At 42.5% G+C, this 15,137-nt stretch overlaps 1 protein-coding gene across 5 annotated transcripts in view; it reads right to left on the reverse strand.

Moving 5' to 3' along the window:
• LOC106648631 (protein numb) overlaps window positions 1-15,137 on the reverse strand; it is a 35,292-nt gene that overhangs the window by 11,252 nt on the left and 8,903 nt on the right. Inside the window, exon 2 of one of the 5 annotated variants that reach the window (XM_014365673.2) lies at window positions 11,569-11,637. Coding sequence is in view for 4 of the 5 variants with exons in the window: in XM_023459574.1 (XP_023315342.1) it covers window positions 7,213-7,281 (69 nt within the window). In the remaining variant the exon portion in view is untranslated. Of the gene's footprint in view, window positions 1-7,212; window positions 8,069-11,568; window positions 11,638-15,137 lie in introns of those variants that run through there. The other 4 variants (XM_023459574.1, XM_014365671.2, XM_014365669.2 and 1 more) reach the window with 4 other exon arrangements.

Consider the following 15,137-nt stretch of genomic DNA (forward strand, 5'->3'; position numbering starts at 1 on the left):
GTATTATAACGCTTACTATCTTTTGCCGATACTTTGTATACCAATGCAAAACGCGTCTATGCTCGTTATTATACTATTTTCCATTCGCCAGTCATTCAGCAACGATCGTCGCTCGTACGTATTCCTGAGACATTTACCCGGATACATATATCGTATGTATCGAGGCATGAATGAAGGAATTTTCGCAGTCTTCAATAGATATTACGGCATTCGTGCGCGCCTATTACAGTATAACGATTTTTACACTTTCTCCTGCGTCGAGGATCGAGCGAATTCGATTCGTAATAATATTAACGTAAATAAATATCGCGTAAGTAGGCCTCTATGATGTTTATGCACGTCATAGGCGGTATACTCCAGAGGAATTATCGAGTTTCCAGTTGACAATTTCTATATACCGGCGCAAAAACGAGGAAGAGTATAGAGAGAAAGAGAGGGAGAAAAGAAGGTAGATGACCCGACGACGAGTTAGCGTTAAGGAAAAAAGAGAAAAAACTCGCTTAGCTCGTTTTACCCAAGCTCGGACAGCATAGCAATTTAATATCCACGTAGCCGCGCGCGTATGTATATTTGCCAAGTAGTGGTGTGTACACCCGAAGGCGCGAACTCGCAGCTAGACAGGCCTATATGAGTGATTCTGACTAACTTTTAAAATAACGCCTAAAAAATTTTTTGATGAAAAATTTAGCGGCACAGTATCCGGAATGAATTTTTCTTGAATATTATCAACAAAGAATCCCAAAAATAACTTTGGGCTTTATTTTCCTCCATAGTCCATTTGGGAAACCCGATTTAAATGTGGGTCAAAATAAAACTTCTTCAAATTTTCGAATGACACCGATCTAGATGCGCTTTTGATATGTTATAGTACATGGTAAAAAAATCCTAAAGCCAAAATTTTACTCCCCATCCCCCCCTCCTACCCCCTCCACCCCTATAAACGTCCATTCTTTATTTATATTCATTCTGAAGCCCTGAAGTAATTAAAAAATCTGAAAAAATTCATAATAGTACATATCAACAAAACTAAGCACCTTGAATTTCTTCAGATTTTTCGAGGGCTTCAGGCCTTCAGATAAAATAATTAAAAATTTGGAAAATTTATATACGGCGATACGAGCCAATATCAAACTCGAAAATTTTTTTCTCTGTTTTATGCATTGAAAAACATGACCTTAAATTTCTTTGGATTTTTTCAAGTTTCCTTATGCACTTTTTGAAGCGAAAAAACCCCTTTTTCTTTCATGTGTTTTCATGTGACATTACTTATATCATCCCGCACATAATTATCTACGTAGGCGAATTGCGTAGTCATTATAAATGAATTAAATGTAAAATTTTTTTTTTACGGCCTTGCCCTTGATGATATAGCAAAATTTTTTAAATAAAAAAAGAAAGTGTGTGAAAAAAAATTATTTGTTGAATAATTTATTTATTCATGATAAGAAAAAAATTTTTCATGAAAAAAAATATATTTATAAAAATTTTTCATGAAAAAAAAAATTTTTTTATAAAAATTGTTTATAAATTTCCCATGAAAAAAATTTTTTTTATAAATTAATTAATTTATTCATAGTAGAAAAAAATTTCATGAAAAAAAAATTTTTTTCAAAAATTTTTAAGTGATTAACGCAGGATTATCGAATGTTCAATCCAGCGTACAATTCTTATTAAATAAGGGACAGAGTTCTGGTTGGGCTCATTTTGTTCGTCTTTTCCAGCCCTTTTTAAACATGTATACAGATATAAAAAAAAACAATAGTCCATTGTAAAAAATGAAAATGTATAAAAAAAGCTAAAAGTTCAAATAATCCAGTACGCGCGGAAAACATTCTGGGAAATTTCCAATTTAGGAGGATCAAGTTCAGGTCACAAATTTTTCTAAAGTATGTGAATAAAGGAAGGTAACATGATAATTTCAGATCATTTGGTTAATAGTCCATTTTTTAAGAAGCTATCGAAAATTTATTTTATTCGCAGTACGTTTTTTGACTCAAGAGTAAAATCGATTTTCAAACGTGCGATACAAAAAGGACGGGCCACCAAAACGCTCAAAAATAAAAGTGTAGATCTCTTAAGTCTTCTTAAAGACCCTGATAAAATTTCAGAACTGTGCATGGTAAATTACCTGACTTACACATCAGTACGTGCAATTTTAAAAGTTAGTCAGAAACACTCATATGCGACTCGGCGTATGTATAAACACCGCACACGGCATAACGCGCGGCTTTATTTTGCCTGGACTCGTACGTTATATCATTACGTCGTTGTTTAATAGTACGCCCATGAGCGCCGTGTCGATTTGCCGAGATGGATCAGCGCAAAAATTTTTTCAATGATTCGATTCGATTCGAAAATACATGCATTATTATTAAGCATCCAGTTGCTGCTGCTGCTGTATCGAATGAATGATCCAAGCTGAGGATATATAACCGCGCGAATGAATATAATAAGGCTTGGAGCGCGTGACGCGAGTTACGCAATTATATAATATATTTTACTGTTTCGCGAGCGCGAGTCGCTTCTCTTCTCTTCTCTCTAGCATACATTATATATTGTAACTTCCGTTTTCTGAACTGCAAGTGTCCGCGCGAGCTCTCCGCGTGCGTCTTATAATACGTATTATACGATTGTCTGCGCGTCAGAGAGTCCGACTTAACTGTCTGTCAGTTTGTCCGTGTGCTTTTTTTTCTCGACCCACACCTTCCGAGCTGCACTCGTAGCACGTACATTACTCGACTTTGCCTATATCATCTCTCTCTCTCTCGTCGAGCTCTGTTATTGTTGTGCAATAATCGTTTTAATGCAATTTTCGTCTCTCTCTCTCTTTCTCGCTCTTGCACAGAGAGGAGGCGCAGTAGTGCTTTAATGGCCGATTGTGCACAGCCTATATACATGTACACACCAAGTGGAGATATTCCATGTTTATATTCTCGGGGCTCCGTTATATTACATGGAGTTATAAGTGTACCAAGTACTCAGCGAGGCGAGCAAAAGGTGCAGTCGAATTTCGGGAAATCGACGTGTTCACGAAACAAACGTCTTAACCGACTTTTGTCTCTGTATACATACAGATCGAGCCGGAATATAATAATCGAGCGAGTCACGGGTCGTCGACGACTGGATTGTTTTTCTTTCGCTGATCGTTCACCTGGCCTGGAGAATTGAAACAAACTTACGGCTCTTTAACCATACTCGCGTCCCTTTCTTTTTTTCTCGCTCCGATCTCTTTTTTTTCTTTCCTCGCGGCCGATCGCCGGTGCGGCCCAATGCCTCGAGCAGCAACTTAAATAGAGCCTGTTCGACTCCGAGCACAAAGTGCAGGCTTGGAGTCTACCAGTAAGTACCTACTGCTCCATATTTTTTCCCTCTGTGTTGAACACGTGAGGCGATTAGAATTACCGCACATACATACGTACATACCGATTCCAAGTGCGCCCGTGTCTATTAATAAATATCCCATGCGCGTAAATATGTGCTTTTGGGACCATATAATATCGGCAGTGATAAACAGGACGCCTTGAATAAACATATATCGCTGCGTTATACGGCTGCGGCTCGAGCGCAGATGCTCCGCGGGGAGATGTCGCGCGCGCCTTGTCGATAGACAGAGAGAATTTCACTTTTTCTTCGAGACGTAGCATTTACACGATGACTCGAAGAAGAGAGAAGTTATCGATGATCGTTAATTAGTATACCTAGATACATACGTACGCTGTTTGTATAGTCCCGGTAAATGGCCCGAAATTCCGATTTCGATTAAATGCCCAATGCGGAAGTCGCGTCATTGTAATGGACGTTCTCTTTCCCGATTGTTACAACTATTATACGAATACACAAAACGTCAATCGGGTTTCTCCGCTCGTTATTATCATCGTCGTCGTCGCGTGGAATGCGTATTTATCACGCAGGTATTTACGATTGATATATAGACCAAAGAGAATCGAGATCGAGACGCGGATAGCGCGGCAATGTGTGGCCGGGTTATCTACCAATACGACTACGACGAGGAAGAATATTCTCTGCTAATCGTCAGCCATTAAAGTTTATCTAATCAACCCTAATAATGGAGTCACGGCTGCGTAGTAAGTAAGCATACAACGTCTCATCCAGGTCGGCCACCGGCTAAACAGGCGCATATACAACATACATACGTACGGCATGTACGCTCGTTGTATATGGAAAAAGTAAAGAAAAAAAAAGTACGTTGCTCGAGGAATAGAGCAGCTCTTAAAATATCATCATCGGCATCGCGGAGAGAAACGAACGAAAGCCGGCGTATAGCGGCAATAGCAGCAGCTTCCGACAGCTGCGAATCGTGATTTTTAGGGGATAAGTCGTCGTCACCGCCAACACACATACACACTCCTCCTCGTGCATTATGGTATGTAGTACTCGGCACGTCGTATAAGTATCTCTGCGATATATATGTGTATGGCACGCGTTCGCGAGCGTGCACATACAGTACTACATCGGCTGAAGCGCGGGCGGCGGCTGCTGGCGCGTCAAAACTTTTTTTTCTTTTTTTTTTTCTAGGAAGGAGAAAAAAATCTACAGCTGTCGAGGATCAAGAGGAGTATATAGTGAGGCTTCTATATATATAATATACAAAAATGCGCATTATGGAGGCACGAGAGAGGCAGCGGTAGCAGCGATGCTCGAGCGATTCGAATTTGCGCGACTTTTCTCCTCGATTCTCTCTCGTGCTCTACCCCTTATGGCTTTTTTTTTGCTGCACCCTAGCAATCGTCGCATACCTATGTATGTATAGGTGTAGAGAGGCTTCACAGCCTAGCGTCGTTTTTAACTCTGACAATTTTGCTCGACTCGAGCCTCGTTAAAAAAAAGCGTCCGTAGCGCGACTCGTCGAGCGTTATCGGATTGCGCGCACGCGTGCAATTAAAAAAAAGGAGAGAGAGAGAGAGAGAGAGAAAAAGGATCCGAAAGGGCTAAAAAGTTTGCGAGATACGCGCGAGGATTTTTCGTCCATACCGATGCATACGTACGTGTGTACGTATTTAATGAAATACGCTTCGTTACGCCGTTGCATATGTAGCATAGACGGGGGCTCCGGTATTACACGCGTACTTGCGCTTGCCTTACAGGTTGTATATTGAGAACTAAACGATACCCATGCGCCCCCTGGAGGATCAGTGGGGAATTGAGGCAGATGAGTAAATTTTAAAAAATAACATGTAAAAATGGAAAAAACTGTGAATAAAAAATGCCAGCGATAACAATGTGGATGTTTATCATTCTTAAAACAAAGATCAACCCCTCACATAATTTTAGGAACAATAACATTCTTGAAAAATTGTCACATTTTTAAAATAACACTAATTAAAAGTCACGATTGACAGCAGTTTCGAAAACAGCATAAGTAGCACCCTACTGGTGTCTGCTGAGCATTTGCCGTTCGTTTGTTGACATTGCCAAGATTCACTAAATTTTTTTATATTTGACATAGATAAACTTAAAAAACCAGTGTATTGCAGTGTACAGGGATGTACAAAAAAAGGCACACGAAGACTGTATTAGTTTCCATAAACCACCAAAAGATCGTTCAGAATTAAGTGGCTACTGGCTCTGAAAGTAAAAAATTTATCAGTGCATGCTCGTATATGTAACCATCACTTTTTACCTGAAGATTTTTTACCAGGTTTGTATCAAATCCTTTTTGAAGATCAATCATTAAATGCTTATCTAATTAACATTTGCATAATTATTTTTATAGTACGCACAATAAAATGTGATCGGCTAATAAAACGGCTATACCTTCGACTATAGGTCGCTTTGAATCCCCTAATATCGTATAAATATCTTCAAAGCTTATTTCTAATTTTATATTACTCATTTTTAGCTTATATCTCGATAATATATTTATGATATGATGAGCGTGAACACAATGTAGTAGAATAATGGATAAATAAAAAACAAAAGAATCGCAAATATCAATCAACTTGCGGTGGCGACGGCAACTCCCGCGAAATTTTGCTACATTCATTTTACTATTCAAGACCCGCAGATCAAACTTTTCAAGAATTTTATTGTTTCTAATATTATGTGAGGGTCTGATCTTTGTTTTAAGAATGATAAACATGAACATTGTTATCGCTAGCATTTTTTATTTACAGTTTTTCCCATTTTTACATGTTATTTTTTAAAATTTACTCATCTGCCTCAATTCCCCACTGATCCACCAGGGGGCGCATGGGTATCGTTTAGTTCTCAATACGAGCTGTGATGCGAGGTAGGCACAAAAAAATTGCAAGAGAGAGAGAGGGGAAAATACGCGAATCCGAATGCGCGTCATATGCGTGCATGTATGTATGTGTGCGTGCAAAAGCATCAGCAGTATTCGTTCGGGAAAAAGCGCATATATAGGTATGCGGCGCTCGCGCGTCATTGTAATAATAACGGTGTTATATAGCTATATGGTATCAAAGCAGATAGGATACTATATACTCTATTCATTCTGCGCGATATCGCTTTTTCGGAGCGCTACATAATCGAGTAATTAAACACATCGACGCGCGCGTGACGCATCTATATTTATACGCGCCTGCAAATATAATATCGTCGTGCCTGTGTGCATCAGTCATGGAAGCCCAGAGAGTCAATTTTCGATTATTATATTTTAGTCATCGTCGTCGTTTTCTCTTTTTTGCTGATAATATCCTCTCTCCTCTCTGTGGCCGATGAAGGTGGCGGTGCGAGGAGAATTCCACGCGCCGATTAAAAGCGTTACATTATTATGGGAATGGCGTAATTCGTCGCATATATAATATTGGCAAAAAGAGAGGCACACACACACGAATTATACATATGAAAAGAGCTCGAGGTTTTATTTATAGTACATGATATTCGATGACTCCGATGGCTGCGTGCGCTAAAAATGTGCACTGCACAGCGCGCGATCATCGTCGTCGCGAGCGAGCGAGCCACTTCTTACACGTAAATAATATTGCCATATTCGCCATTTAAAAACTCGGTGCCGCTGTAGCTTCGAAGCATAATAAACACAGCGGGCAAAAACAAACAGTTATATAGCACACACGCACACAACAGAGAGCTCCAAAGTCGTATAAATATAGCGTATATTAATGTGGTTTTGCACGCTGAGAGTAGGAGGCGAGAAAAAGGAGTTAAAAAATGTTAAGAGAGATATAATTAGCGTGTATAGTGTGCATTTTATATTATATATGTATGTACCGAGAGCCGAAGGCCATGTCCACGTGTGCCGCGCTCGAGCGGCTGATGATGAGTCGGATGATTACCCATTTTTATTTCTTATTCTTCTTCTCCAAATCGATTCGTCACTTTTTTTATTATGCTTCACACAGAGACACAGACACACAAATTGATAAAAAAACTTTTTGTCGTTATCTCGAGACACTTTACAACTATATATCAATCTTTCATAATGCAAAACACTGCTTATATACACAGCCACTGATATTTATATACGCACAACCACCGTTACGAGGTATCGAGTATAGCCCTCGAGCTGCGATGGGTTGTTCACCCTCGGCTTGCGAAAATAACGTATCGTCGTGGAGAAGAAGCACTTGTGGGACTTTCTTGGTCGTGTCGTGCCGTGCGCTGCTGTTCGATCGGCGCGTCATAACACAGCGACGACGACGACGACGACGGCGAGGCTGACGTCGTTCACCAACGAGCACTGCATATCACCTGCGCCCGACGTAACGTGTAAGTAACGAGCTCGCACACACGCACACCTCCGTCTTCGCGGCCTTCCTCGGGCCTATCATTCACTGCTAGTTGTAGTAGTAGTGATTGTAGTGGGAGTATACACGCACACACACTCGCGGAATTAATAAGTCATCAGTAGCAGCAACAACAACAACAGCAGCTCCCAACGATAAGCTACGTGTGCTGCCAGGCTCGTTTTGAATTTACAACCGCCGCCGCGAGTACTCGCAGGATAGGCACATGTATTAGGTATACTGCACGCGCGGAGTTACGGGCAAATGTTCCCACGTTTTTCCGTTGAAGCTTGCCGCTTGGCTGCGCGCACATACACACTACACTGGTATACACACTGACACAAGCGCATATATATATACACAACACATATGCCCTCGGCTTGGTAACGAACCAACACAAGCTCCTTTTCAAACTGTCAAATTTGCTGGACTCGCGCGCTCGCGACTCCTTTTTTGACTTTGAAGCGCGAGCTTTCGGGCCGCCGCTGATGCAGCGAGAGCTGCTCGCCGCCGATGATGCTGGATGACGCCGAAGCGCAAAATTCTCTCTCGCTTCGACAGAAACGCGTAACGTTCAAAAGTCGCCTTTTTGCCAGTTTGCCTTGGCGCGAGAGAGAGAGAGAGAGAGAGAGAAAGAGAGTGGCGGTTGTGTGATCTGTGGCGATGGCAGCGCCCCCTCAGTAAAATATGTATGTATTCAACGATGCACACTCCACGCTCACTACTACTCGTACGCTATATAGGTATGTATGCAGGCACTGTTGGATCATTGGAATTCGTTGAAATTCGCGGCCACTTTGGATTCGATGATATGTATTTTTGTATCACAGTTGAGATCACTCGACGGTAGCATCAGAAATTCGAGCGCGCAAACACACGAATCGGAGCAGAGTCGATGAACGAATTTTGGAAGATTTAAAAATAAAAACAACGACGAGCCCCAACGTCGGTTTACACTCTCTTTGACATTTGCGCTCGAATTATATGTGCGTGTTGGGGAATTTTGGGACGCGCGCGAAGTGATGCACAACGAAATATCGATAATTCGCGATTTTTTACGCGATATTTACGCGGACGAACGAGAGGCACGCACGCGACGACGACTATAACCGAAGGCCCCGCGCGACACGGTGTACTATACAACGTATATAATACACGGGGGGAGATGCGGCCCGATCCCGGCTTGCGACCCGACTGCGCCGAGTCTTTTGCGGGAGAGTTTGGAGCACGCAAGGCCCCTCCATCCACGTTTGAAATAGCGACGAGCCGAGGCTGCAGCAGCAGCAGCGCGAAAGAGACGGAGTGATCTCCCCCTACCTCGACTGCTCCCTTCATCTATACGACGACGACGACGAGCTTGACCGTTGCCAGGGCTGTAGAGCGAGAGCAGTCGAGCCCGAGCACAGCCACACACGTATACTTTACTTATGCTCGCTTACCTGGACTGGTTGGAATTCGCAGAGCCAACAGGTATATACATATACGTCGCGCGACTCGCAGCGATCGCGTGTGTATACCATGGCAAACGAGAAAGAGAGAGAGAAATACTCAAAAGACTGGTTATGTAGCATACGCGTTCGATGCAGTGCTTGCGTAAATGCACATCGCGCTAAATATCCTCTCTTACATATAATACCCGTATATAAGTGTATGCCAGGCGCGAGTTGATTTTTTTTTTGTTTTTCATTCGAAGTCTTGTGCGTAGCAGCACGCGCGGAGCGCGAGGTGTGTATGTTGCAGGCGCGCGCGCAACGACGAGTCGATTACCGATTTTTTTTCCTATACATACGTATTGAGAAATGAGATTTGCAGCTTTACTCTCGAGGCTTTTTTACGCTTTTCCTGGTATAAAGATCGATGCTATGTATACAAGTCACGAACTCGTTTTCATTTTCCGATGAACTCCGTAGCAGAGATCATTTTCTAGGCATCCGATCGTCCTTCGCGATCGAAGAAGGACGTACGCAGGTACGCGCATTTGCCGATGTATCCCACGCCGGTTTATAATATCCTACAAGGTGTCAAAGTGCGCGACCCCTCATGTAGACGTGAGAGAGTAACAGAGGAAAAAAGGGAAAAATTAAACAAAAAGGGCCGCATTTTCTCGATCGAGTGAGATACAAAGTCATTGACCCCCTCCTGCATCTTTTTTTCACGCGTACTTGGTTGCAGCCGATTCTCTCTCCCTGTCTCTCTCTCTCTCTGTCTCTTTCTCTCTCTGTCTTTCGATGCATATATACACTCGCAGACTCTTTTCTCTTTCTCTCCGCTGCTTATTCTCGCTTTTACTCGCTGCGGCTCGTGCAAATCGGCAGTGAAACTAGTCCTCCCCTCTGGGGCCACGACCACCGCTGCCGCACACGAGAGCTAAAAGGCAAAAAAATGCCGTGTGCTGCTGGGAAGAGCGAGCGAGAAAACGATGATATTTCGAAAGGGGCCCTATAGGTATATAGGTGTACGTGCTACGCTCGGGAAGATGTACCTATATAACACATACACCGGCGCGTGCATAAAAGTATATGTATATAGGTGTACGAGCGAGGAAGAGGGAAGAAGAAGAAGAAGACCGGAGCCTGAACGAGAGCATTCGTATATCTTTGAGGCTGGCGTGTGTACTGCTATATATAGCATATAGGCTGCAGGCCTTAACATACAACAACGACATTATGTATGTGTGTACATTGGGATACGAGCATCGATGTAGTACTACACGCAGGCGGAGGCCAAGTACGCGCGTACTCGCTTATACATATATACCTGCGTGCAAGTAAGGAAGCTTATAGCGCGTACAGCTGCCCCTACTCTCTCTCTCTCTCTTGTATAATACCTTCGGCTCTCTGAGCCCTGGTAATGCCTATACACAACCATCTGTGCGTGTGTGTGTGTGCGTGCGCCGAGAGAGAGAAAAGAGAGTCGCGGAGTGCGAGAGAAGGAGCCGCATTGTAAAGAAACGGAATCACAAAGGAGAGAAGACGCGGCTTGTGCGTGGAAGCGAGGAAAAAAAAATTCGCATCGCGTGTAGGACGCCTCACAGCTCGATCTAGCACAGGCACACCTGAACCTATGATCGGCTATTAGATTTTTCTCTCGGAGATTCGGGGGAACAGTCGTGTGCAGGACCCGATATATTATATCCTACGATTACTCATATATGTATGCCTCAGCAAAAATTCTCTAAAAAAATTTATTCGACACATTGCTCAATACACTTATAATTGCGTATTAATTATCGAAATGTACCGTAATTGCTAGTCCAGCCAAACTGTCGCGAACGTTACGACACACTCCTATAAATGTATATTATTACACACGCACATACCTACACATTTCGATCGAGAATTCCAAGGCAGGTATATTACTGTATACTAGGAGTGCAAATATGTGTGCGCGACGACGACGACGACCCTATGACTTCTGGCCCTATCCCCCTCGATTTATATTACATACGCTCGAGGGGAGTCAGGTCTATACGCATTCGTCTATACTCTCGTGCATATTACATACCTATGTGCGAGTGAATTTCAGGTAAATCGCTTTGTGTGTGCCTCTCTCTCTCTCTCGGTGAGCGTGGTGGTAACACCATGGCAAAAAATATCAACAAACACGAAATTCCTATACGCAGCGCACGGATGAGTCCTGTGCGGCTGTACGCTGCGGAGCTATGTTACCGATTCAATTTTCCCATACACACGAAAAGTGCGCGCATGCGACAAAAATTATGGGAAAAATTGCTCATTTCTCAGGACGCGAATTTTTTCCTTCCTTCCTTCCTCCCTTGTACTAAATTTCGGCTGTACTAAAGTGCAGGATTACATTATATTGTATGTATTATAATACTCACCAGTGATTCTTGATGCGGCTACTGTACGGCCGCCGCTCCGAAGATTCTCCCGCGCAGCGCTCCGAGAATCTGAAATCAGAGCAACATTTTTTTTTTTACTTTCGTTGTACAATATTGCGACGATACAGTTTTCGCTGTGTAGCGAGAGGCAATTAATTAATTCGATTGGATAAGCTCGAGATAAACCGAGATAATACTCGTGACTGTGCGTTCGAGCTATACGTATCATATAAATGGTGAGAGAGGGAGAAAAAAAAAGATGCGTTGCGTTTTAATGTCGTGCATGTTGCGCCGCTGCTGCTCTTTATTTATGATAATATACGTATATACGTACGTATATACGTACGCGTGTTGCGCAGGCAGAGAGGAGAAACGATTGTTATCTCTCTGGCACGGCACTAATCCTATTGACGCCGCATAATGCACATAATATACAAGCTGCAAACGAACTTTATATAAATCATAATTATATCGCGGATAGACTTGTGTATTACTATGGGCTCTGCGCATTAATTAAACATATTTTCGCAGAAGAAATCATTCCAATTAACTCGACGGCTGTATGATATATTATGTGTAGTACGCGACAGGACTCGAGTAGTCTCCGCTAAATTAACGCTCGTCGAGAGACTCGCGCATAGTATGTACTGTATATATGTACAGTATGCAGTGATCCGCGAGGGTAATTTGATTCTTATCGAGTCGATTGAACGTCATATGAATAAAGTAAGAATACACCGGCATCTATATATGCAAATTCCTCGAGTCGTCACTCGTCGTCATCCCCCTACTCGAGTGACGAAGAAAAAAAAGCAAAGAAACAAACAGCCCTCGACTCGCACATTTAAAACAGTAGGTTTTGCGCTCGATCGAATCGATCCTCTCACACGCTTCGATGGCTTGGCGAGAGAAATCGTTTAAAATACATACAATACAGTATCAAAGCACACATGATGCAGGTCTGTGCCCGCGCGACAATGATGGTCATCAAAAATGCATTTCTCTCGACTCGACGATTGTCGCGCTCTCGCAGTTTCTCTCTCAGAATACATAGTCAAGCCTTTTTTCGGTCTTGCGTATTAAAAAAAAAAAAAGAAATATCGTATATGGCGCCTCGTCGAATACCACATACATGTATAGGTACGCGCGAGTTATAAGCCAAGTATATAAGAGCGAGTGAGAGTGGATGAAAAAATACGCGTACAGTGCGCTGCACTTATATACACGTACGCGCGCTGTATGTATATCGAGTAAAAGACGAAGGTTCCCACGACACCCCATCATCGTCCTCGTAGTCGTCGTCGTCGTCGTCGCGCCGCTTCTATGGGAACGCGAATAGGGGTTAAAAATTTTACTTGCTACATTACGTACGCATATTACATGTACATGTATGCGTATATGTGCGAGCATCTACACGCATACTCGAGTGCCTCTTTCTCTCGGTGTATAAGTGCTGTCCAAGCCACTTTTTCCAATACACGGCTTATACTAGCCTCGAGACCTTATGGGCACTGACTGCCTCTCTCTCTCTCGCTCTCGTCGCTTGATAACTAGCAATTGTGCGATTATAATACATTTTTACAAAGCCTATGTGTGTATAGTACGTAATAAATGCATGGCCACTCGCTCGTATCTCGCTGGATCGAGACGAGCTACGAATGCGATACTAAATAGACAATTAATCAAGGGCGTGGCGGAGCTCAATTAAAAAAAAAAAACGCCACCCTTCGACTCTCTTTCTCCTGCACTTTGGAGCTGCGCAATTCCTGCGATCGATTAGATTTATGTGTTACTTACGCACTCGAGCATCGTATGTTTACCCAACGCATCACACACACGATCGAAATCAAATATTTTCAACGAATTTCACGCGCGAGAATGCCAATCGATCGACTGATAAAAGAAAAATTAAAAACGATGTGCGCTCGTACGATCCGACGTCGACCAATATATCGAAAGGTTTATAATCAATGCAAATTGATTCATGATCGTTCCAGAAGTGAAGCGCACCGCTATATGAACGCAAACATATCTCGTAGTCCGTAATTCGCCCAATTGTCAAAAAGAAATCGCCTATTATCTCGAGGTATTACCGAGCTGTCGAATTATCGTACGCTCGGCGCACTCATTGTGTATAGTAGTTTCTTTAATACAATGGCCTTTTGATAGCGGCGACACAGAAGCCACAGCGCGCGCACGAATCAAGAATACCGAGTCGAATTACCAAGTCATTCGTTATTATGTCACAGATAGATCAATTAAGGAAATTAATTATTGAAAAATAATTAATATATTATTTGTTCAGTTAGCACGTGCGACGCGCTATTACAACTTTTGTAGGCGCTAATTGAATTTTCTAGCCACTTTGATATGCGTTTTTAGTTCGCCCGTGATATTTGGGTCAGAAATATGTGAATGTAATTAGTGAATGCACAGCTGTTTGTGGTTCGCTTCACTGAAAAATGATTGCTATTACACGATGAACATCGATTCGGCAATTCGATTGAAAAAAGGTATAAATGTATATTTAGTTCCCCGCGAATAATCAGTCAAAATAACAAGCCAACATGAGGCTCTTCGCGCTCTTCTTACTTGCCAACGTGTTCTACGTAAGTTGGCGATTGTTATACTTTGTTTTTCCTTCTTTTCTTTTCGTTTTTTTTTTTTTTACAAAGTGAAATAATTTTGTGACATTGTCCATCGTAGATCCAGTCGGCCCATGGATTCTGGTCCGAATGGATTGGCTTTCCCACGTACGACAGCATGCTCGAGAAGCTCGAGCGTGCCCAGAACGGCGTGCAACAAATGGTCCAGGAGTCCATGGAGAAGCTGCAGAACTACACGGTAACCGTACAGGAGATTTCGGACGATATCAATGCGCAGTTGAGAAACGCGTCCGCGGAAGTTAAGGCCAACGCTGCGAGGCGTCTGGCTGTCCTAACCGAGGTAGTAAGTAGAGTATAAAATTTTTTTTTTTTTTATTATTATCGTATCGATTTTAATTCTGGGATATATATTTTATTCTGTCAATGGTAGCCACGGGCTCGTCTGCGTTATTTGCAAACCCTCGCAGATAAAAAGGATGTTAAGGCTTGCGAAAAAATGATCATAGACATAATCCATGAATCCGAGGAGATTGAACGTATGCTGGACTTTTGTTTGCAAAAGAAATTTACGTTCGTCGATGACTCTTTTGAATCTATAAGAAAGGATGTGAAACTAACTTTGGAGAACCTCAACGAGATCAACGAGGAAGGTCAAAAGTGCGTGAAAGAAGCGAGCGGTGTTCTCATGTTGCCCACGGGTCTCAAATGCATTGCTCAGGTAATTTTCTTTGCTCGACTCTATTGAGAAGGTATTTTATCGGATTCAGAGATAATTTTTAAAAAAATTTTTACAGGCTCGAACCAAAGCAACTTGGGTTGTGTCGAAAAAAATTCCAGCTGTCGTGTTCAATCTGGGTTACGCTAAGAGTATGTCGTACTTGCTTCCTGGAGTGATGCCGAATTGTGTCCCTAGCGATTGGATAACGCAATTGACTATGAAGTCAGGAAGAAGTAGTACGGCCA

Source organism: Trichogramma pretiosum, unplaced genomic scaffold, assembly GCF_000599845.2.
Source record: "Trichogramma pretiosum strain Unisexual culture from Peru unplaced genomic scaffold, Tpre_2.0 scaffold7, whole genome shotgun sequence".
Taxonomy (NCBI): Eukaryota; Metazoa; Arthropoda; class Insecta; order Hymenoptera; family Trichogrammatidae; genus Trichogramma; species Trichogramma pretiosum.